At 51.2% G+C, this 22,864-nt stretch overlaps 9 protein-coding genes and 1 non-coding gene across 10 annotated transcripts; 5 read left to right on the top strand and 5 right to left on the bottom strand.

Moving 5' to 3' along the window:
• Positions 1–492: 492 nt before the first annotated feature.
• TMA7 (translation machinery-associated protein 7) lies at positions 493–831 on the top strand (the record flags this gene model as incomplete). Its single annotated transcript, XM_041682957.1, has 3 exons — positions 493–514; positions 582–671; positions 737–831. 3 exons carry the CDS (start codon positions 493–495, stop codon positions 829–831), a joined length of 207 nt encoding a protein of 68 aa, XP_041547266.1.
• A 495-nt stretch (positions 832–1,326) lies between these two features.
• On the bottom strand, positions 1,327–3,123 carry AKAW2_70381S (uncharacterized protein; the record flags this gene model as incomplete). Its single annotated transcript, XM_041682956.1, has 2 exons — positions 1,327–2,890; positions 2,957–3,123. 2 exons carry the CDS (start codon positions 3,121–3,123, stop codon positions 1,327–1,329), a joined length of 1,731 nt encoding a protein of 576 aa, XP_041547265.1.
• Positions 3,124–4,448: 1,325 nt separating this feature from the next.
• AKAW2_70380A (cytochrome b5-like heme/steroid binding domain-containing protein) lies at positions 4,449–5,230 on the top strand (the record flags this gene model as incomplete). The annotated part of the gene is made up of 4 exons (XM_041682954.1): positions 4,449–4,461; positions 4,538–4,565; positions 4,667–4,904; positions 5,000–5,230. 4 exons carry the CDS (start codon positions 4,449–4,451, stop codon positions 5,228–5,230), a joined length of 510 nt encoding a protein of 169 aa, XP_041547264.1.
• A 522-nt stretch (positions 5,231–5,752) lies between these two features.
• On the bottom strand, positions 5,753–7,567 carry ish1 (double-strand break repair enhancer MSC1; the record flags this gene model as incomplete). Its single annotated transcript, XM_041682953.1, has 5 exons — positions 5,753–6,260; positions 6,314–7,105; positions 7,157–7,304; positions 7,362–7,412; positions 7,483–7,567. 5 exons carry the CDS (start codon positions 7,565–7,567, stop codon positions 5,753–5,755), a joined length of 1,584 nt encoding a protein of 527 aa, XP_041547263.1.
• A 985-nt stretch (positions 7,568–8,552) lies between these two features.
• On the top strand, positions 8,553–9,579 carry AKAW2_70377A (PQ-loop repeat-containing protein; the record flags this gene model as incomplete). The annotated part of the gene is made up of 3 exons (XM_041682952.1): positions 8,553–8,620; positions 8,681–8,938; positions 9,009–9,579. 3 exons carry the CDS (start codon positions 8,553–8,555, stop codon positions 9,577–9,579), a joined length of 897 nt encoding a protein of 298 aa, XP_041547262.1.
• A 490-nt stretch (positions 9,580–10,069) lies between these two features.
• NTF2 (nuclear transport factor 2 family protein) lies at positions 10,070–11,054 on the bottom strand (the record flags this gene model as incomplete). Its single annotated transcript, XM_041682951.1, has 6 exons — positions 10,070–10,177; positions 10,305–10,403; positions 10,478–10,549; positions 10,623–10,687; positions 10,859–10,876; positions 11,048–11,054. The coding sequence occupies 6 exons, from the start codon at positions 11,052–11,054 to the stop codon at positions 10,070–10,072; spliced, it is 369 nt and encodes a 122-aa protein (XP_041547261.1).
• A 387-nt stretch (positions 11,055–11,441) lies between these two features.
• AKAW2_70376S (uncharacterized protein) lies at positions 11,442–13,871 on the bottom strand (the record flags this gene model as incomplete). The annotated part of the gene is made up of 1 exon (XM_041682950.1): positions 11,442–13,871. The coding sequence occupies one exon, from the start codon at positions 13,869–13,871 to the stop codon at positions 11,442–11,444; it is 2,430 nt and encodes an 809-aa protein (XP_041547260.1).
• Positions 13,872–14,332: 461 nt separating this feature from the next.
• Positions 14,333–14,459, bottom strand: AKAW2_t70002S. The gene has a single exon. It is a non-coding gene; the product is annotated as a tRNA-Glu (tRNA).
• A 2,558-nt stretch (positions 14,460–17,017) lies between these two features.
• Positions 17,018–18,277, top strand: AKAW2_70375A (uncharacterized protein; the record flags this gene model as incomplete). The annotated part of the gene is made up of 1 exon (XM_041682949.1): positions 17,018–18,277. One exon carries the CDS (start codon positions 17,018–17,020, stop codon positions 18,275–18,277), a length of 1,260 nt encoding a protein of 419 aa, XP_041547259.1.
• Positions 18,278–20,687: 2,410 nt separating this feature from the next.
• AKAW2_70374A (uncharacterized protein) lies at positions 20,688–22,829 on the top strand (the record flags this gene model as incomplete). The annotated part of the gene is made up of 1 exon (XM_041682948.1): positions 20,688–22,829. One exon carries the CDS (start codon positions 20,688–20,690, stop codon positions 22,827–22,829), a length of 2,142 nt encoding a protein of 713 aa, XP_041547258.1.
• Between the last annotated feature and the right edge of the window lie 35 nt (positions 22,830–22,864).

Below are 22,864 nucleotides of genomic sequence, written 5' to 3'. Positions count from 1 at the left end.
AGAAGTAAGTCCCGGTTAGCAAGAACGTTTCCGACGAAGCGTTATTTGGGAGGAGTGTATTGAGAAAGTCCAACCGGCTGAGAATGCCACGGCCCTTGCCCTTGACTACCGTCTCAAGAAAGCATGAGACAGTGTTATGATGTGTGATTTTGTTTGAGGTTCCCTCAGATCCTTTTGTATTTCAAAAAGTAGACCGACAGAACCAGATAGATGGGATGAAGGATGGAAAGTCTGGATGGATGGAAACTTGGCTGCGATATGAGGTGCGAGAGAAGCCAAAGTTGAGATGGGGAGATGCCCGGGCGGTGAGGGGCGGCCGCCGAAGATTTTGCGGCTAAGCGGAAAGTAGACTAGTGGCTCCCCGCGGGACAATCGCTGATAAGCAGCCGATTTTTTGCGACGCCGCGATTCTTCCCCTCCTCCAAGACTCGCAGCAAGCGCCACTTCACATCCTCTTCCTCCACGCTCACTACACTTTTATCCTACGACACAATGGGTGGTCAAAGCAGAGAAGGTAGGATGCCGCCACTTATTCAGAAGCTCACCTTACATAGCCTCATACTGATCCGCTTTCTGCACAGGTGGCAAGGTCAAGCCTCTCAAGTCCGCCAAGAAGGACAAGAAGGAGCTGGACGAGGATGACCTCGCCTTCCAGGCCAAGAAGAGAGCTGGTATGTATCCCATTGCATGCACATTCGTGGCAGTCACTTTTGCTAATCATATTGGGCATCTGCAGAGGAGAAGGCCAAGAAGGAACTTATGGAGAAGGCCAAGGGCAAGGGCCCCCTGAACACTGGTAACCAGGGCATCAAGAAGTCTGGAAAGAAATAGTCGGACTGTGGGCTTGAGGTTCTATATGTCCTCACGAGATACAACGAGCTACGACCCACAACTCGGTGTGGAGTATTTGCATATGCATTGAGCACTAATACCATGAGCAACCACTTTTCTTTAACACCTTTTTCATTTCATACAAGAATGCACCTTCTGCTATCCACCAGAAATATCCATACCGTCAATCACCAGGATCAGCTTCATGATTAGGAGCCCCAACAAGCGGAAAGGGTATCATTGCGCACGGCACAGTAAGAAGATAGCCCACTGGCATCGTTAGGAAGAAGTAAACATAAATCCGCTGTATGCTGCCCAAGGGTATTCGCAACGCTCAAAGACACGCCTCGGCCAATATCCAGCAGCAGGAAAATCTGACCAAAGGATGGTGAAAAAGGAAATAAACAAAATGACAATGATAGAGGATTCAAGGGAAGGGAAGGGAATCCTGAAAAATACCCAGAAAAGAAAGCCAACGGCCACAGCCGATGCTCTTCAACTAGTCACTCGTTTGACCCACAAGCTACCCCCACCATACCCAAGATCGTCGCGCTTTTTCCAAGCCCTGAACAGCTTCAGACCGATTTCGTGCTCTTCCCGCTTGATCTCCGCAAGTTCTGTTTCAAGGCTGGCCACCGTCCGCTTCACCTCGTCCCTGGCTGCCATGTCGTAGGCAACGGAGCTCGGCTGGATCACTTGAGTCAAATCATAGATGATTGTTTCGACGTTCGCTCTCCGGCGCGTCAGGGTGTCTCTGCGAGCCTCCAACGTCTGGATGCGGTTCTGGATCTGTTCTTCTGGTGTAAGTTGTAACTGATCCTTGGGCGGTTCGGCTTCAGCGGCCTGCGCCGGCGTGGGCTTTCTGGTGGGCTTTTTTGCTGGCGCAACGTTACTAGGTACAGGTCGTTTCCGAGACATGATTGATGGTACGTGTTCAGTGGACTGAGATGCGGCATCTATGCTACCGCGTGCACTTCCAACGGAGCTGGCGGTTTCTGTAGGTTCATATGTAGTAGCGCTGAAGCGGCTTGCAGGTTGTTCGGCCGCGTCATCAGTTGTCAACTTCAAATCAGCCAACGATGACTCCCAGTCATCTGGTGCGGGGAAATCAACACGGGGCGGCTCAGCACTGCTGACAATGCTCGGAGCCGGTTCCTCCGGGGTTCGTGCTCGGAGATTATCCCTGCTAGTTGTGTGCTTAACCCTCTCCGACGCCTTTGGCTTGGAATCGCCAGCCGTAATGGTGGTCACAACAGTCGGAACAAACCCGCAAGTGGCATAATCGGGTGTCGTACTGTGCGCTTCTCTTAGTCGATCGTTGCTCCGGGACATGTTCACACGTGATGGTGATCTAGCCCTCGGCTTTTCCTGGATGGGGGCTATTATCGGAGCTCGTCCACTAGGACCCTTCCAGGGCTCGCGCACGCCAGGTGGGAGCGTGTTCTCAGTTTTGGACAGCCGGGTGCGTGGCTCCGATAGTTTCCTTTTTGAATTCAGATGATCCTTGCTCCAGCCAAAGATATTCGAGCTATGGGATGAGGTAGGCTTTGCCGAGATTTCGGTGCGAAACGAAACGCTGCCGGGAGTTGTCTGGCCAGACCTGCTGAAGTCGCTGGGCGTCAGCTCGCCAGATAAGTCGTCCCATCTGGATGTCTGGCTTCTTGAGGACTTGGGCGTTTGTAGCCGGTCTGCCTGCGAGTTGGCGCGCTTGCGCAAGACGGGCAAATGGCTAGCAAATCTAGTGTTCTCCTTGTTCTCCATGGATCCGGCGCTCGAATCGAGTGTGAAGTCGTCCTCTATGGGTGACACACGCGAGCTGTCGCGACTCGCCGGTGGGCGACCGAAGGAGATGGGGGAATCCGGGGGCGAAATGCTTGCACTTTCGGGTCGATATAGGTCGTGAGTGAAGGTAGCTGGGTTTAGGAGATAATTATGTGATAGGCTAGCGGAACGCTGGTGAGTCTGGTCACCAGTTGCAATGTCCAGGGCATGGGAGGTGGACGCGACCCGTCGACCCGTGTCGGGGCGCTGCGCAGGAAGGAGCGAGTCCGTAGGGTTGCTAGAACGTATTAGAGAACACAGCTACTTTTGATTACAGTCAGGAGAGAAGGATGAAACGACTTACCGGGCAATTGCGGGACGAGACTTGGGATGGGCCAGTGTGTCACTGCTCTGGTTGCCCGGAGCGGGGGACAGAGACCGGTAGACACTATCATCTAGGGTCTTGTCGATCAGTGTAGGCTTCCCGATCACGGGCTTCCGCGAACGATGGAAAGACATTTTCCCCCACATGTTGCCGGTTGGACTCTTGGGTTATAAAATTGGGTGGAAAAATGATGGAAGATCGGTGGTTAAACTGATTCAACAAATAAGTATCAGACCCCGCGAGGCTAGAACGAGAGTCGAAAGGTCCGGAATGTGACCCGTATCTCAACGCATACCTTTAAAGTATTTCTAGATCGTGGTGGAATGGCTAAGCAAGGAGTGACACAAAACGGTCGCTGATTAACATAGAAGAAGAAAAAAGCAATATAGTTATGCTATGGCGAATCGAGGTGGGTTTCATGCAGCTGACATGCCTGCACGTCAGGGAATAGAGCTGAATTGGAGCACAGCAGAACGAAGGGGAGGGGAGAGGGAGAGAGAAAGAGAAGACGAAGAGGGAGGGGAACTAGTGGAGAAGAGCGAGTGAACAATTAATTAAAGGGCTAAAGCTGGTGTTATACTACAGATAAGACCAGACAATTGGCTTTGAAAGAAAGAAAAAATGAATTAAAAACGCACGCAGATGCAAAAGCGAGGGGAAAGAATGGAGAAAGAAAGAAAAAGAAAGAAAGGAAACACAGCTGATCAAGGTGGTTCTCTCTTTGAAAGCAAACCGGTTTGCCTGCGTGCGAGAAGCGGAGAAAAGAGTAAGTAATGGTAGTAGTTAGTAAAGAAGGGATGAAAATTAATGAATGAGAAATGAATGGAGCACGGAGAAGCAACTGACAGCAGCACCAGCACCAGCACCAGCACCAGCACTACTTGGATGCAGCCGGGAGGATCCTGTTTCAGAGTCAGTCGGTTAGTCGAAGATGGTCCTTCAATTCTAATTTTAACTGCCCCCATGGTCGAGAGCAGCCCAACGCTCCATCGCAATTAGAGGAGCATCCCAAAATTAGTATAATTTAGTATAACAGCAATCTCCGTCGCACAGACTCTCAAACGGTCTCCCAGGAATGGTCCGATCAGTTGATCTTCTCTGCCTTAAGATTCTTTGGGTTAATCGTCCGAGCAAAGATTATCCAGTAACAACTAGTTAGTAACTACTTAGTAACGGAGTAAACAAACACTCAAAGAGATTCTTTCCTGCCTGACCCATCAGGCATGCACATGCATACTATCACGTGCCGATAACCCGTGCCCGTACCGTATCAGTACCGTAATCGGCCCTGTTCTCCGCACTCAATCCGCCTTCATTGATTGGCTCTTCTCAACTTCGTCATGATCGCAAGTTCCGCGGCTCTCCAACTCCAGCATCATCATCATCATCTTCATTCCATCACTTTCTCTATCCCCCTCACCTAACGTTGACACACAACCTATACCACAAATCTCCTCTCACTCAACTCACCATGTCTACCCCAGGTAAATCCCTAAATCTAACATCATCCCCTAAACCAACAATAACAATCAAACAAAGTAACTAACCCCATCCCTCTAGACGAAGCTGTCCCGCAGCCCGCCGAAGTGTCAGTTGCTTACTATCCTCCACCCACCACCAACATATCAACCTCTCCTCTACTCTACTCTCCCCCAAGGAACCCTCACTAACAAATAAACAACAATCCAGCATGACAATCGCCACGCCCATCAACCTCATCCTCCTCTCCCTCTTCGTCATCCTCGTCTACCTCCAACTCCGTCCCAAAGCCCCCGTCAGCCTCCCCAAGGGTCCTCCCCCCGTCGTCTTCCGCACCTTCACCCCAACCACTCTCCTCCCTTTCAACGGCGAGAATGATGCACCCGTCTACCTCGCTGTCCGTGGTCGTGTCTTCGACGTGACTCCCGGCAAGAACTTTTACGGACCGGTACATACACACCTCCCCTAAACCCCATTCCTCTCATTTGAAGGAAGAACAAAAGAAAGAATAGAGCGACTAATAATAACCTATGAAACGTGCAGGGCGGTCCCTACGAGAACTTCGCCGGTCGCGATGCATCCCGCGGTCTGGCATGCCAGAGCTTCGACGAGGAAATGCTCACCAAGGATCTGAAGGGTCCGTTGGATGATCTGAAGGATCTGGATAACGAGCAGTTGGAGAATCTGCAGTCGTGGGAGGAGCGCTTCTCTGAGAAGTATTTGGTTGTTGGGAAGTTGGTGGCTGAGGGGGATCCGGAGGCTAAGAATGCTTGATCAGATATTCTTTATTTGTTATATGGTGGGATGGGTCTCATGGGCTGGGATTGTGGGTTGAGTTGGGCGGAGAGGGCTAGATAGATGTACGTTTGGAGATGGTTTCAAGGGACCAAGGATATTATCATCGAGTTCGGTATGAGCGATTCATATCTTATTCTAAAAGCGTTGGTATTTTAGTCATGCTGAATGAGGATCAGTTCAATTCAGTTCAATGATTTCGGGATCTTAAGCTGACATTGATATGATCGGGTTATTGTACACTTGGTTGCATTGTTCGATTTGAAATATCAATAACTACTAAAATTTATTACTCGAAGAATTCCACTTCCACTATTCATCCTTCCCTTCCGTCCCCAACTTTTGCACCAGACAGGATTCAGTGAATATCGTAGACCGCCTCCACCCCCTCTCAAGACCCGCAGTCATTATGTGATGTCATAACGTCGTATCCCTTGAACAACGCCCCCCGTAAACATGAATAACATCGAAGGAAAATATCAGAAAGTCGGGTTGGTCTGTTCACAGTTCGACCCGCATGCTCGAGGCAGCATGGGATCCCTGCGCCTTGGCTTTCTCAGCAGCCTCAGAACCCTTAGCCTTGGCCTTCTCTGCGGCTTCCTGGCCCTGGGCACGACCACTGGACGCGCCAATCTTCAACTGGTCTAGAAGCCACTGGCCGGCCTCTTGCATCTTAGCGAAGATAGTTCCCGAGGGGGACGAAGTACCGTAGCGGAAGTACTCGGCATTGCGACGAGCAGCGGCGCGAAGTTCGTTGATTCCGGAGCCCTGGTAGACCGGGATGCCGTACGAGTCAAGGTAAGCCTTGAGATCTGAATGAGTCCAGCTGTCGAAAGCGGAACCCTTGGCTGCATCGGTGGCCTGCGCCATGTAGGAGGTGGCCGATGCGAAGTTTGCACCGCCGGCCTTGGATGCCTTGGCATAGTTCTCCTGAGCTAGCTTGACAAGCTCGTCGCGAGTGATGTCGGCGCGGTGGGCTGCCTTGGCGTTCATGGAGGACAGGTACTTCCTAGATTTATGTTAGATTATTCCCATAAGGATATTGAATTTAGAGTGACATACTTCAGATGTTCGGTGTCCCAGGTATCAAAGGTCCAAGCAGACCAGCCAGTGGCTGCCTTGTGGCTGTGGAGCCTCACCTTAGCAAGGAGCTCGTCACGCTTGCCGCTCTGAGGCACAGGGACTCCGCGCGCATCGAGGAAAGCCTTCAAACGCGAGTCGGACCAGCCTTCAATGACAGTATCGAAGCTATCTTGGAACTTGGCCTGAGCAACATCTGTGGCCTTTTCGTATTCGTTACCAGCTTTGGAGGTCGCAGCACCGATGATCTGAGTAGCGGTGGACGAGATGGTGGCAGAGGCCTCCGAAGCCTGGCTAACAAGAGAGGCGCGGTGCTTCCTCGCCAGAGCCATGAGTTCATTGCGTCTAGAACCCTGGGGTACCTTGACACCGTGCTCATCGAGGAACTTCTTCAGATCGGAGTCGGACCAAGCCTTGAACAGGGCATCGCTCAGAGTAGCCTGCGCAGCTTCCGCGGACGCGGAGGCAGAGGCAGCGATGCTCTTCGCATTCAAACTGGCCAGTCGAGCGTTACGGCGGACCGATGCAATAAGCCTGTCGCGCGTGGTGGGCTGTGGAACCGGCCAGCCACGCTCATCAAGCCATTCCTTAAGATCAGATTCGGTCCATTGCTCATATACCCAGTTACCAGGATAGGCGACAGCCTCTCCAAGCTTCCTGGCAATAGACTCGTAGTTTTCGCGAGCAGTTTTCAGAAGCGTATCACGCTTGCGAGGCTGGGGAGCAGGAATACCATGACGGTCAAGGAACGACTTCAACTGGGAGTCGGTCCACCTGTGTAGACTATTAGTACAGTGTCTTACACGAAGGACAGTCTGGTCTTACGTGTCAAAGAGCCATTCCTTGGCATCATGCCAGTGATCATGAGAGTGCTGTGTAGCATGTGCCAAGGGCTTCTGGACTTTAGCTTCCCAGTTGGACTTCACAAGAGACTCTAGATCCTTGCGATCGGCCGGCGACGGGTACGGGATGTCTATAGACATTGTCAGCTATGCAACAGAGAAAGATCTATACGGGAAGGGAAGCATACCATGATCAGAAAGCCATCTTTCTAATTCGGTTTCATGCCATTTGTTGTAAACTGATGGATGTTAGCGGTTGTCTCGGCATGGGAGCAGTCAAAGCAGTCAATGGTATAGAGGTTGACATACCAGCCTTGCTAAACCAGCTGGAAGCTCCAACCGCCTCAAAGGTTGCGAGCGCAAATACCAGATACGAAGCCAAATGAAGCTTCATCCTGGCGAGAGGTAGAGATTATATCGAGCGTTGAATGTTGTTGTTGTTTGCTTATAGAGTCAAGGTCAGCTCTCGTTCTACCACGAACCATGTAAAGTATCAGTGAGAGCAACTTACAATTGTGAACTGTGAGATCTTAAGCAAGAGAAATTAAGACCACAACGTCCCGGGATGAAGATATTTATTGGTCGCAGAGCTGGCGATCTCTCGTCAAAAAGAAGAATCAGGGAGGCGGCGCGGGATGAGCGTCGAGTGACGTATGACGAGGAGCAGGCCAGCTTCCCCCAATTCTGGCGTCATCGATGATAGAGTGGCCCATAGTTAGTGACCCAGCAGCAGTTGAGTAAGCTTTGCTGGCTTGCTGACTGACTCCATTCACTGTCCGGTCCTTTGTCCCACCGCCTGCGACCGGGGGGGAGTAACTTTCGTGACTTGGTTGACTCTGTGAACAAACAATATACATCAAGTGACTATACTATTGATGTTTCTTAATGCAAGGCACATGATCTGCCGCTAACTCTTTAGGGCGATCGGCCCAGCCTTGCCTAATTGGGCAATGCGGAGACGGGCGATAGGGAGAACAACTGCTTAGTGATGGCTAGTCAAGGGAACTAATCTGCTAACTCATTCCTCACTCCTCCTACTTTGGCACTATCTACCCTACTCAACTAATGTCTACCTGACAAGTCATCCTCATCCACTCCCTCTGCCACACAGGTCCAATCAACGCGGGTGTGTGCTGGTATGAGAATGTTGTTTTAGGATCCAATAATCCGCCGCTGTCTCGGGCCGCCTCCGCCTTTCCCTCTAAACCGCCCCCTATGCTCGGGGTATATCTAATGGTCCAGCTGTGCTCGACGTCCCGCTTGCTGAATTAATTGATTTGATTCATACCATCTGTCTGGAACAGTTATCTCTGGCTGGTGACAGCCATATATCGGATATATACGTGGTCCTGTGTGTGCAGTCACAGTAGCTTCTCAACATGGACCTCTCTAATCCGCGATGCGAGCATCTGGCCTCGCCTGATATCAAAAACTTCATCCTCTCCATGTATGTATTGTCTTCCAACCATTACCCAAGTCAACTCTAGCTCAAGCTAACTGCATCCAGCCTCATCGTCTTCGGGATCCTCCTCTCCTACACCCCCCAACATGTCCGCATCCTAACAATGAAGACCTCCTTCGGTATCTCACCGTACTTCGTCCTCCTAGGAACCACATCTGGTTCCTCGGCACTAGCCAACGTCATCTCGCAACAACAAAGCCTCCACGACATGGCCTGCTGCAAGGAAGTCAACGGAATGGGCTGTTTCGCAGGAATTCTCGGAATCCTCCAAGTCGGAACCCAATGCCTTTGCTTCTTCATCATGTAAGTCCAGCCCCATCCCCCCTCTCATTATTCTCACCCAAAAGATCCTAATACTAATATCAAAATTTAGTCTATTCCTCTTCGTCCTCTTCTTCCCCCGAAACACCACCCACCTCCCCAAATCCAGCCCAACCTACCGCACCGCCCTAACCGTCGCCGTCATCTGCATCATCCACGCCGCCGTCATGCTCATCACCACCCTCGCTGTCGGCTACACCCGCCCTTCTTCCCTCCAAGCATGGTCCAACTTCTGCGGCATCCTCTCCGCCCTCCTCGCCTCAATCCAATACTTCCCTCAGATCTACACCACCCTGCGACTCCGCTGCGTCGGATCGCTTAGCATCCCCATGATGTGCATCCAAACGCCCGGCAGTCTCGTCTGGGCGGGCAGTCTAGCAGCGCGATTAGGTCCGAAGGGGTGGAGTACCTGGGGTGTGTTGATCGTGACTGCTTGTCTGCAGGGGACGCTGCTGTGCTTGGGTGTGTTCTTTGAGTTCCTGGGACCGAATCGGGGACACGGTCATGAAGGACATGATAAGGATACTGTGGTTGCGAGGGGAGAGGATGGGGAAGAGGAGGTGGCGCATGAAGATGATCAGGACTTGCCGTCCGAGGAGACGCCTTTGTTGAGGGATCAGTGATGAACATCTTCATTTGTTTGGCTTTTGGAGAGTCTGATATGTGGTTGGTTGGTTGGTTCGAAGATGCAAAAGCGCAAAACTGTACTTCTTCTTCTTCTTCTGAGATCGTCCTGTTCTGTTCACATGCCATGTATATCCTACCTACATACCTTGCTTGGATAGACTATACTTCTTGGCTGCAATGTATCAATCGCTGCTGGCGCAGCTGTGTATGATTGACTGTTCTCGGTTCCAGGCACAAACATGATAGAGAGAAAGGGGCGGACAGTATAGTATATATATTAGTAAACACGGAAGAGAATGATATAAACTCTCACAATGAAAGGACAGGGGAATATATTGAAACACAGCAACCAAAAGCATGTTTCGATCCTCTTGGAACTAATTCATTAACTTCATCTCATGGAAAGCTGTCTACTGAATGGGCCCCCCCTAATCACCCATCACACACGTCACACCAAAAACCCCGCTGATTCCTCATGATTCAAATTTAACCCATGATGAGACGGAAGATGTCGTTGAAGACGTAGTAGCTGCCACCCTCGGGGTTGAGAGTGAAAGTCTGGGTGTAGTTCATGGGACGGGGCTCATCATCGACCTATCAAAAAAGGCGGAATTAAGTCAGTTAAATGAACAGCAAGCCAACCTCGGTTGATTTAGGGGGGGTGCGGGCGCGGGAGAAGAGGGAAGGTATTCTTCCGCTAACGAAGGCAGGGTGCACATACGATGAGAGCACCGGTAACCATGACGATGATGCTGCCGTTAACAGAGGGCTGAGCATCGAGAGTGGAGATCTGGTGCTGGACCTTCTGGAAGGGAAGGCTCTGTAATGTATCGCATCGCATGTGTCAGTCAAGCTGGTAATGGGTTCTCAGCAAAGGCTAGTGAGAAAACTAACGGTCAGCTTCTCCATGATGGGGGCGACGCTCATCTGAGAAGAGGTCTCGAAGGTGAGCATAGAGTTATCGCGCTATCAATCAGGAGATGAATACGTTAGCCGAATAAGAGCATACTTTATAGGGATTGCGGGGTATTTAGCGTACGTAGAGACCGGCCAGCTGCTGACGGTCCGAGTCAAAGGTCTGGTAGTAGAATTGCACAAATTGCTCTGTTCATAGCGACATATGTTAGGCCATGTTATGGAGGCAGTCTATTTGGGTAGACTCGGGCGTCTGCGACGCATATGGGAATAGGAGGGGGACTGTCTGATGCGACGATGCATGCAGTCATCCCCTGATTGATGGGTTATGGGGGCCAGATCGGAGGTAATGACACGTACGTGCGATGTTCTGGAAGTCTAGATGTTGAAGGCATTGCGTAAGCTTTCATTCTCAGGATTGTATGTGAAGGTGGTGGTGGGTTTCGTCGTGGAGGGGAGCCCAAGAGCCTCAGAGAGGGGCAGCAAAACATCAGATGAGATGGACGGGGCGTCGCATCGAGGAGAGCGACGGCGCGAGAGTGGACTTACCGGCCATTTTGATGGATGTGGTATTTGTGAGATCTAAAAAAGAAGATGCAAGGAGATGAGGCAGTGGCAGTGGGATAGACAGGAAGGAAAGAGTCGAGGTTGACATCAACATCAAAAGTATTTCCGTCGCGAGGGGAATTGTGGGGCGCCGCCAGGGTCGGTGCCTTAGCGCCCTTAAGGCAGCAAGCATGACACTCCGCTCACTTTTTACAGCTTCACTTTCATACATCTTGTTGACTGATAGTTTCTACATCTGCAACAAATTCCTAATGCATGGTAGACAGCGCCCATTGTGATGTAATACTACGAGAACAGGTATCGTAACCCGACATTATAACCTAGTAATATAGACATATCATTCCGTCTTCACCATCCATACCCGAGCAGCCCTATATCACTCATCGTCTGAATCGGCAAACATATCTTCGGCTTTAGGCCGCGGCTTTCGGGCTGGCGGCTGGTACTCCGGTTGGGCTGGTGGCTCGGCTGGTTTTTGTGGTTGCTCTTCCGACTCCCTGGGATCTTCCTCTGCAGCAGAGTCTTCTTCCATTGGCTCTCCATCCGGCCCTTCCAGGTCGCTGTCCTCCATAGGTTCTCCATCAATATCACTCATAGATTCCCCATCAAAACTCTCAACCGCTGCTGGTGCAGCCGTCGGCTTATCAACATCCATCCGGTGAGGATGTGTTTCAGACGCTCGCCCAGGATCAAACTTCCCGGAGGTAGCATCTTCATCGACTGTCTTCCAGCGGCTCTTGTTCTTGGAGAATGCACTCGCAGCGCGTTCGGCCTCGGCCTTCTCCCTCTCTTCTCGTAGCTCCTCTTCCGTGAGCGGCGGCTTCTCAAAGATCTGGAAGAAGTGTTCTTGGCTTGACTGTGGAAAAACACACCAGCCTTCCCACAGATGAAGAAGAGTGCCAACGCTGCGCTTCCACTTTTCGGCCCTCAGCCGACCCCATCTGAAGTCCTTCTCGAGTCTTCCCAAGTGCTCGAACACCTGGTGTGTCTTCAGAGCAGACTCAAACAGCTGCCGATACCGCCAAGCATGTCGCACGCCGCTCGTGGCGGAAGATGAGAGGATGTCGGATACTAAGTAGAGACCAACTAACTTTGCAGCTGATGTATCCAGATTCTCCTTCGTCGGTGGCCGCCCTTCGTCGGCGGGATTATCCTTGGCTAAGTCTGCTTGTTCACGACGGGCAATTCCTGTTTCTGCCTCACGATCGGGATTTGCCCCAGTGTAGGCAAACGGGTTCATGATGTTCGATACAATCATTTCCACGACTTCGTCGGCCCCTGCGCCCGCGTGCTCAATGGCGAAAGCAGTAACTCGAGCAACATCTCCCTTTCGTAATTTGGCATGTGTAGTCGGAAGTCGAGCAAGCAGATGGGTTAGCTTGGCCTTCTGTAAAGGATTCATATAGCCCAGTCCCTCATTTGCGGCGCCAGGACCCTCTGCTGGCGGTGCACCGCCAAGGTTCCGCCTTTCGTCCTCATAATCCGACATCTCTTCGTCAGAGGAGTCGTAGTCATCGTCCGTTACAAACTCGTCCATGCGTGTTGTATACTCGAACTTGATATGTGCCTCCGGCGGGGCCCAATTGGCACCACCCTCGAATATAGTGCATGGTGGTTGCGGCCTACCCCGTCGATTTGCAGGAGGGCGGGTATTGGTGAGAATCTCCCACAGTTTCCACCTATAGTACACCCCACCAGCACTTCTAGCATTCCAAATCCATGCCCATTTCTCGTCTCGTTGAACCTCGGGTCTGCTCATGAGCAGCGCCTCGAACTCCGGTCCATAGCTCAATAAGTTCTCCAGTGTCTTGTGTATCAACTTCAGCTGTTTCAAGTCTGACGGTGCCTTCACCTCAACCTGGGTGGAAGGACCAGGTCTCCCATAAGCCGATCCGTACGACGACGGTGGCGCGAATCCTCCACGATGCAACCCCGGGGGTGGAGCACGATTGAGTCGTCCAGGGATATCGGGCGTAATCGACTTGGCGCCAAAAGGAAGAGAGCTTGCGGACGACAGGCCGACAGTGACCGGCATCGTCGAGCCAATAGCGGCAGAGGAAAGGTGTCTCGAGATTGTCAAATAGTATCCCCATCCTAGGTATCTGTTCTGTAGAGCGCTAACAGTGCTATCGATATCCGAGGCCGCAGACTCATTTGCGAGAGTCACAATGGCGGCCACCGACTTCCGGTCGTTTATAGGCTGACCTGGGGGTCGCAGGATCTTAACATTATCGACAGTCAACACAGAGGGTATCAAAGACTTAAGCACCGAAGGCGAAGTTCCCGGCGGTAGAGACGCAAGATATAACGTAGGTTTCGCAGCAGCCCGTTCGGCCTCTTTCGCATCAGCAGCTGCTTCATCCTCATCATCCGAAGCACGGAAAGCCGACGCAGCAGCCGGTGCAGTATTATCAAACCCAAATACCCCCGACGCTGTATCCCGATTACGGTGCATTGGCTGAAACCCTTCGTGTGGGCGCTTTCTCGGAGGTGGTGGTCCCAGAGTACCAGGACCGCTCAAGCGCGGCCCCGAGCTCGTGAAATGGCGTTTTCCGGGGCCTCCAAAGCCTGGATTCTTGGGGGGGAATCGGCTCAATCGTCCATCGGAGGAATGTCGGTCGTGTGCTGGAGAGTCATCTTCGAATGACTTGACGAAGTCCTCGTATACGGCGGCGGTCTCGGCTTGCTCGCGGGCTCGTTTGGCTTCCGCTTCAGCTTTCTGGCGTTCGAAGAGCGACTTCTTGGGGATTGCGGACAGTTTGGCCGAGATGTCCGGGAAGCCTTTTGATTTCGACTCATCCGACATGGCGGCCAAGCTTCAGCGGCGAGAAGCCTCTTGTTGGGGGAGTAGGTATGTTTGACAGAGGGGGGAATTGGAGAAGCTGATCGGTCGGTCGGCCTTGGGCGCGGAGGCGGAGATAGACCTGTTGCGGCCTGAGGCATGCATGCATCAGCATAGCTACTGCGACTGCATCTTTCTACATTAGGATGCTATCTGCATGTCTAATTGCGAGGGACTTGCTCGTAGTACTTGCTATGTCCAGCCTACAAATTGTTTCTTTGAGACAGAGACGGAGAGTCAAGCTCAGCAAAATGACGCCTGTGTGATTCTACGGACTTCATGGATAATGAATGATGCAATTCTGCAATAGCCATGAACTGACCATTGTAGCACCATACAGCATTATCTCAGTGGACAAGGCAACTACGATAACTTGCAGGTTACTAGGGTACAAAGAGAAGAAAAAGCAAAAAAAAATATGGGAATGAGCCCAGCCCGGCTCGATCGGACAACCTTACGATCTGGAGTCGCTGTTGAAGTGGTTAGTGGATGTTGGAACCATTGTTTGATTCAGTGAAACTTACTACGCGCTACCAATTGCGCCATAGGCCCATTTGTTAAAAAGAACTTTGCGTAGGCTAATTCATATCGAGCTAACTTAGGATCCGTATAGAGTATGCTCGCTCGTTGATTCTTCTTGAAGATAGTGTTGAGGAAAGCATAAATGGTTGATAACAAGTGATTACTGTTAGTTCATTTTAATATGGAACTGCCATAGCGCACTTAACCTAGTTAATTATATTTGGTGACTAATAAAGCCATGCTAGCTTTGGTTGCCCCGCATTCTTCGCCTCAGTTCTCGTTCACGCTCTCTTGCTCTTCACTGTCTAGGTCTGGTGGCAGTATGGCAGCGGTTGAGCTCAGGCTTTTGTACTATGTGAGATTTGTATGCTAATAATATAAATACACATGCTGTCATTGGCTTTTTTTTTTTTTTTTTTTTTTTTCTTTTCTTTTCGTGGTTGTAACGCAGTAAACTCCTCCGTCGGAGGAGTCATTGGATGTGTGGATATATATTTCCGTAGGATCATGCACAAGTCATGCCACCAACCTTCGGCTACCGGTGATTTCCAGTAAACAGTACTAGTACTAGTGACACGGTACCCCAATACCAAACACGCCAGCTACGGAAGCGCTCTTAATGGTAGTACCGTGAATTCTCCATGGCTGGTGGCATGCCAAGGCTTTCAAGCTGTAGACCTCAGATCCAGTAGCTTTGACCATGGAGTATATATGAGAGGCTTGGATACCAAGCCAAGTGCCATTCATACAGACCATGCTGCTTTGTGCCGAGCGGCTCATGCCCGACCCGTGCACAGAAGGCATGACATAGTGGCACCGAGACTGTGCCACACAATATGAGAGCGTAACATAGAATGTCACACAAAGACACCGCTAGACTTGCCTGTCTAGCCAATCCAGTGGTGGTTGGATACGTCGATAGAACAAACCCCAGGATCCGAGAACCATTTCTCCAAGCGTACGGTAACCGCGAAATTTTGCCTAATCAGCAAAGAAATCCTATTGTACCCTTGCGGAGATATGCAAGAAGTATCCATACAGGGATACCAGACTAGCCGGCACACATTATCAGCACACATACATACCCACTGTCGTTAAGCGGCAAGAAAGTTTTCGTACTCAGACCGCCAAACAAGTGCGAGGGCATGCAAAGCTAAGATGACGATCCTGCCGCAAGACCAAAGGAAAGAGCCGTGCTTGAGATCGGACAATGGCGATATCGGTGCGTCACTGAAGAAGTAGAAGATGCCTGACGTGTGACCTAGAAAATATGCGCGCCAACTAGTACGCTTAGAGTAAGTGATTACTTCACCCAATTGCCAGACGCCTCTGCAACAAGGTCGTGAAAGAACTCGAACGGATCACAAAAGACGTCCCAAATGATTCCAGAATGCAAAGAGCGTTGAGGGGAGAATGCCGACGACTCCATTATCAGACAGTCAATGCTGCCCATCCACCAATAGACGTTTAACAGCACAGCGAAACCGAGTGCCTCAGTTGGAGAACCTGCAGGCTCCGATAAAAACCCGCGTGTGTTATCGGATCATCCCAGAAGCACCACTGGGCCGATTACGAGTATCGACAGTTCCACTAGGCCCCGGGCGATTCCTGGTTACACGACCCAGGGACTGATGTCAGACAAGTAGTAGCAGCCTTGTGCCAACCCAGACCTGTTTTCCAACCCAAAGCGTTGCGTCCTAACCGGTGGGGGATAATTCACGATCTGGTCTGGAATGTGGACTGGTTGGAAGGTCTGGCCGGGCTTCAGACAGAACCTGCGGACTCCGTCGGTTGTAACTGCTGTGAGGGTGTAGTCTCTCCACAGAGCGTCCAGGGTACCTGACAGCGGATAAACCCAACCACATGGCATACCCAATGTAGAAGGTTCACGATGGTGGGCCATTTGGAACAGAACTAGTCAGAGCCAGTTGTGAACTGTGAGGGGTTATGGTGGCTCCGGGTCTTTTTCTCAATTGTTGTGGCCTGGTCATCGTTGGTTCTCAGCAGATTGCAGTCTGACTGGTTGATTGTTACTAGCCAGAACTCCACCTTCAGAACCACTGTTTCTTGGAGATCGGTGCGTGGATCCATCGACGGGAAACTTCCTCTACTGTTGTGTTATATAAACGGTTCAGCCAATCGGGCCGGCCACCAACACCAGAATGAAAGAAGGATGCCGCTTAATCATCTTTTCTTGATCAGAACAAAACACAGCTTGAACAATGGACAGCTTCAAATTGTCGACCGTCTGAAGCCATGCCAACAAACAAAGGCAGTTCATTGAATAGTAATACCTCGACCGAGGAAATGCCCGCCATTGTATGAGACATAGGCACGATATGGCGGCTTTTTTCATGGCCTACCCATTGCCTTGTTCGTCATCATCCAAAACCCATAGCTGTAATAAGCCAGTCTGGGAAGCCATGGGATCCTTGTGTCACCATGGCTTGCCGTCTGATTGGATTAGTATATAGGCATCTCATGCTGTCCATGGCAGAATATGTTGAAATCATAGTTTATAACGAGCTGGCATCATAGCTCCGGCATAGAACCCTTTCCGTGCTATAATTCGGCACCAATCATTCGCCATGGGCAACTGCGTTTCTTCAAGTTGGGGGAAGTGGGCATTGTGTGTACAAGATAGCGCGACTTCAGCCCGATCTTGGTCTTCCACAGACTTCAGTGTGAGGTCACTTCTATCCCAGTCACTACCAGAGCAGCCATCGACCGAGCCGTCATCTCCTGCGCAGGAAACAGCGGAGCAGGCAGTGCTCGAAGAACCCCGAAAGGCATCTCAGAACCTCGATACTCTGCCTGCAGAGCTATTCGACATGATCGCCAGCTACCTTGACCGAGATGGGCTCTATAGCCTCTATCTCGTCTCCCAAAGGGTGAGCAAACTGGCCTACCCGTCCATTCTTGCTTCCTTACATGCCAGGAAACACACCGGGCTCACGCCCATAGAGATCGAAAACATCCACACTCTGGCGATTGACCCCACAATCAATCACCTTCCCAGGTCGTTGCATGTAACCGTGCCCTATATCGGGTACAGTACTGCACGGAAGGTAAGTTGGGGGCGCCTATCTTACGACCGCAAGGCCCTGCATGAGCTTCCAGAGATGAAAGCATTGAGGCAGGACTTGAATCGGTTAGTCAATTGCAAAGAGTTTCATTTCACACTCGCCAGGGCAGGGTCGACTTTGGAGAACAAGATCATGTACATCGAGGACGCTCTTTATGCAGTCCTTGCCGAAAACACCGTCCCAGTCGAGAAACTCATACTGGACAGCAGGGTTGTTAAGTCGCGGGCGAACGAGAAGTCAATGATGCACCCAAATCTTGCAAGGGTGTGGAGGCGCCTGAAGTCGCTCAAGATTACCGAGTCGCCCTCATTGGATTTTTCGAGAGGTACTGCTCTCTCCCACATCCTTCAGCACGCCCCAGAACTTCGAAGCCTTTCCCTCCACAGTCTAGCTGACACCCCTGCACGTCGTTCAACAATATTCAATTTAGCCAGCTCCGCAAACATACGAACTAACCGACTCGAGAAGCTGAGGCTCTCTTATCTCACAGTTGAGCCGGAAGATTTGATCATGTGGCTGACACGCTTCAATAGTACCCTGAGGATACTGGACCTTCAATCCATTGGCCTGGCGCACGGAAGCTGGGTAAATGTAGTCCAGCACATCCTCGACTCATGTCCTAACTTACAGAAAGTTGTTGTGGACTACCCCTGGGTTTCTGAATGGAACCGGCGTGCCTGGGATAAATTTGAGTGCTCGGGGCCTGATATTCGAATCAAGCTAGAGCAATTCAAGCAGAGCGCCACTGAAGCCAAAATTTGACTTGTCAAGGGCGACGTCCTGGCAAGTATCCACTCGTTTGTGTGCAAAAGTACGATCTCTGTATATGTTTGAGTTTGGAGATGCTGTCTAGTACATAGATTCCTTTTGTTTGTTGTGTGTACATTTCTGTGAACATTCCCATATTTTCGTCGTGTCTATTGCATGTTTGAGGTTCCGATCTATGTGATGTAAGCTGCCCACCCTTTCGGTATTTGCTTTTCTTTTTTGTCAATTTTTGTTCTGTTCTTTCTTTTTTTCTACCCCTCTCATTCATTGGCCCTTGATTAGATGGTTCCTGACAGACAGGTACCAGATGCCATGGGTCGCCCACCATCCAGATCATCCCATGGTCTAAATGACCGGCAGGAGATCGTGCATGGTAGCGAGCCAGGCTACCATCACTTGCTTAGACTATTGCCCTTAGCATAATGATAAATCAAGAATTGTGTTCAGCCATTGTGTGTGTCTGTCACTTGACCTGAAGCCTGTGTGACAGGCCGGAAACGGCGAAAAGAGCGTCCGTCCATTCCTATGATATAATCGCCCGACCGCATGATAACCAAACTGCGTAGATCTTGGAGATGCGTGCATCCTTACCCAAGCCAGGGATTGCGCGCGCCTTTCCGAATTCGGCCAGATAGAGTTTTCCGAACCATGCACTACTTCAACTAGGTCCTCGCGGGTTCCACCGGCAGCACCTCACGAACCCTTCTTCAGAGTCGGGCGGATATGACTAGACCCCTCTGTCTCCAGTAGTGGCCGCTAGTTTGGTTGGTCCTGACCGTTTTAGTTTTTTTTCGTTCCTCGCTTTTGCCTCCAGCGAGATAGTCCGCCTCCTGGAGGTTGTCCGAACTCGAGGCGGATCATACCCGATTGAGGCAAAGAAGGTGTGGGTTTCCATGTGTACGGTTAGTTTAGCTCATTTTGGCATATTTTGATTGTGGAGGATAGGGCGGATCAAGGGACCAGGGAAGATGAATGGATGGAAAGAAGGGAATCGAAGTAGAAGAAAAAGAAGAAGCGCCCACAACGCAGAAAAACAAAATATCCACCGATCGGATCAGATCACCTATGGAAAGGTCTATAGACGAGATACTTGGAATTAGCGAAGTCATGCTGCCAAGGAACGGGATGATTCCGGAGCACACCGCTTGGGACTAAGGGAAGAAGCGACCGGTGTCTCTGCTGCAGGCGCCTCTGACGACGACGGGGGAGGAAGATGTAGTGTAGTGTTTCAGGCCCAAAGTTGCTTCGCAAGGAGGGAGAAGAGAGAGAGAGAGAGAGAGAGGGGAGAGTGGGAAAGTGGGAGTGTGGGTGCGTTACTTGAGTGGTCACGCCTCCACGCCGGTTGCTTGCCGGGGTACTTTGCCTCATACTTTCAGCGCCGGATAGGGCCTGAAAAGATGACAAGAACCATGGCCAGTGTTTCATGTCTGTTAATTCGAAAAAATCTCGTTTTTGATTTTTATTTTATTAATTTTTACCCTCCATTTTTTTTTCGTCCTTCTTACTTACATAGAAGTAAGTGGATAGTGAATGTTCTAGGCCAACACGGCAGAACAGAGAGAGGGAGGTAGACTACCCCGTATCTGTCACTACGACAGTGCGACTAGATAGATAGATAGTAAGTAACCCGTAGTGGCGAGGCGCAGCAGTAGCTACATGCCACAAATAGAACACAAATCGACTATGACGGGAGGAGACGGAGTATCTATCTAGAGACTACGCAATAAGAATGAATGGTTTGATAGTTAAAATGGAAGGACTTGCTGAAATTTAATTCCTTTCCAATGTCCCAAGTCCATCCTTTCGTTTTCATTAGCGTGATTCTTGTTATTGTTGCACTCCAGCGTCACTCTCTTTCTTGGGTCCCGAAAAGAAAAGAGGCCGCCCACTTTTTTCGCTCGTTTGCCCACTTCCAGTCCGCGCTAAACCCCCTTCGGCCACAGCTCGGGCGGCCCTGGCTTCCTGAGGCAGCAGCCACTCCGTCCCCAACTCGCCCGACTGACTTGAACTGGCCTTGACTGGCTTGAAACTCGGCTCTTCTTCCCCTTCCCTTCTCCTCTTTCTCATTCCTCCCTCCACTACCTAATCACCACCACCACTACCACCACCATCACGACATCCTACCCTCTCCCACTCCATCCCACCAACGCTTCATCCTCTCTATCCTCATCCTATCTTTTTAGATACCTTTCTTCCCTTGGCTGTCGTGATTTTTATCACTCTTTTATCCCCTTCCTCTCCTTCCGACTCGTCACTCTTTCCCGCTCACTCTCTCTCGCTCTCTCCTTCTTAACTCTCAATCACCTCTATTCGGTAAACGGCTTCAGTCGACCCAGGTGACTGGCCGACTCCTCTGAGAGATTGATTGAAACAAACAGGTAGCCCGACAGGGCTGTTCAACGCCATGTCTGGGCGTCTATCATCCGACCACAACCGTTCCTTCTCGCAGTCCTCGCGACCCCCGTCTCAACAAGTCGATTCAATGCATCATCGTTCCATGTCTGGTCGCTCCTCCAACCCCAATGTCTTCTCCGACGAATACTCCTTAGAACCTATTGATGCCGAACAAGCCACTCTCACCCCTCGAAGCCCCTCCATCTCCTCCAGTGTCTCCTCCAACACCCTTCGTGGTTCGGTACCCCAACAGCAGCAGCCCAAGGCCTACAACACCATCCCTCCGACCGATGCCGAATTAGCTGAGGATCCTTTTGGCGATGAGGCTCGGGTTTCCTTCGATGAAACCCCCCACCGATCGAGTCTTCCTCCGAAGGGGGTGGATCTAGCGAATCGCAACTCCGTCGCGTCCACCGCTCCTTCCATCACCAGTCGCAGCCAAAGTGCCTCCTCGCGTTTCTCCATGCCCGTTCGGGCTTTGAGCCCCTACACGGGGGCAACCGGTCCCAGCCATCCGTATGCGATGTACCCGCAGGTCGGCGTTAGTCGCTCTCCCAGTGTGGCCACCACATCGACATTACGACCGGTGGACCGACCGTTAGAGGACACGACTGCCCCTCAGCATCCGTATGCAATGTACCCACAGAACGTAGTGGCAGAGGATGACGGAATTGACAACTCCATGGTACCTCTTGGCTTTCCTGGACACAACGCCCAAGTCTATCAGCGACCACCTAACCGGGCCGATGACGACCTTGGCGATTTAATTGGACCAGATGGTCATACTGAACAACTACCTCCTTACTCTCGTTATCCCGAAAATGCTGTTCCCAAAGTGGAGGGCACCTTTGCGACCGTCAATGATGCTGGCATCATGCAAGACGAAATCCTTCATAATGAGCGTGCTGGACCACCCATGTCGGAGGTTTCCTCAAATACACTAGTGATGGAAAATACAACCAGTGGAGGCGGTAACGCTAACGGTAACGGTAATGGAAACAGAGGCCTCGAAGAACCGCCGGTCACTGGGGTCATGGCATTTGAGGAGAAATTGAAGAGTAAAGGCAAGAAAAAGGCATGTTGTGGATTACCGGTCTGGACGCTGGTTTTGGTGGGAGTGGTTATGCTTATTGGAGGATGCATCGGTGGTATTATTGGCGGTGTGCTAGGAGCAAGAAAGGCAGCCGAGCAAGACCACGGGGGCCAGCCGAGTCGCCCACATATCGTGACGGTGACGGAGACGCCCAGGATGGACGCGACTCCCGTGACAGCCACGCCCACCAACCTGCTGACGCTTCCTACTGGCCAATACGCTATCCCCGCATCACCTAAGAACCAGTCGAAATTCTGCGTGGCTGATTCGGACTACCGGGTGTCGTGGGGTTGCCTCAATTCGGGCAAGATCCCTATCAATGTTGGAGGAACGGACGAGCAACGCAATATTACATTCGAAGACTCATACGACAGCGCTTATTCTTCGTCACTCACTTATGGTGCCCAGCAGCCCGTCTTCTCTAACCCCACTCAGAATTTGAGTATGATGATGGACTCCAATGATCTCAGCTTTGGCCCAGCTTTGACCTTCATGACGTTCTATGATAAACTGGTCATTGTGCCGCAGGATAGCTTCCCATCGAGCTCGTCCTCAAAACGAGACTATGTGACTGAAGATGAAGTCGTGTCGAGTATGCTGAGTCGCAAGCAAACGGCTCAGGCGGGCGACAAGCCGTGGTTCTGTTGGTGGAATAGCACGGTCATGGAGTTCTTTTTGTACATCAACGAGACGACCAAGGAGTATCAGTACAGCAGCACCGCAGTTGTGACGACGACAAGCACTCAGATAGCGCAGGCCACTCAAGGGAGCTCGAACTCCTACTCCAAGAGAGACAGCAGCAGCAGCATCGCCGACTACCCTCGCCGGATTAAGATGGAGGAGAAGCGAGACAATCCTTCAGCCGCCAATCCATACTGCCAGCAGATGCAGGTCCTGGATGACGGCCAAGTCGGCCCAATTTCGCAAGAGACAGTACAAATCAAGGTGGTTCAACCCACGCCGACGACGACCGTGGAGGCCGCCACGGGGACATCGCAGACTTATACGGCCAAGGCCGAATATGAGAGCTATTGCTATTGCATATCCCTGACGGACTGATGCGACAGGGCATGAAACCGAAGAACGAAGATGAA

Source organism: Aspergillus luchuensis, chromosome 7 (genome assembly GCF_016861625.1).
Source record: "Aspergillus luchuensis IFO 4308 DNA, chromosome 7, nearly complete sequence".
Classification (NCBI taxonomy): domain Eukaryota; kingdom Fungi; phylum Ascomycota; class Eurotiomycetes; order Eurotiales; family Aspergillaceae; genus Aspergillus; species Aspergillus luchuensis.
The sequence above is the reverse complement of the archived record's forward strand: the minus strand, read 5'-3'. Positions and strand labels throughout refer to the sequence as shown.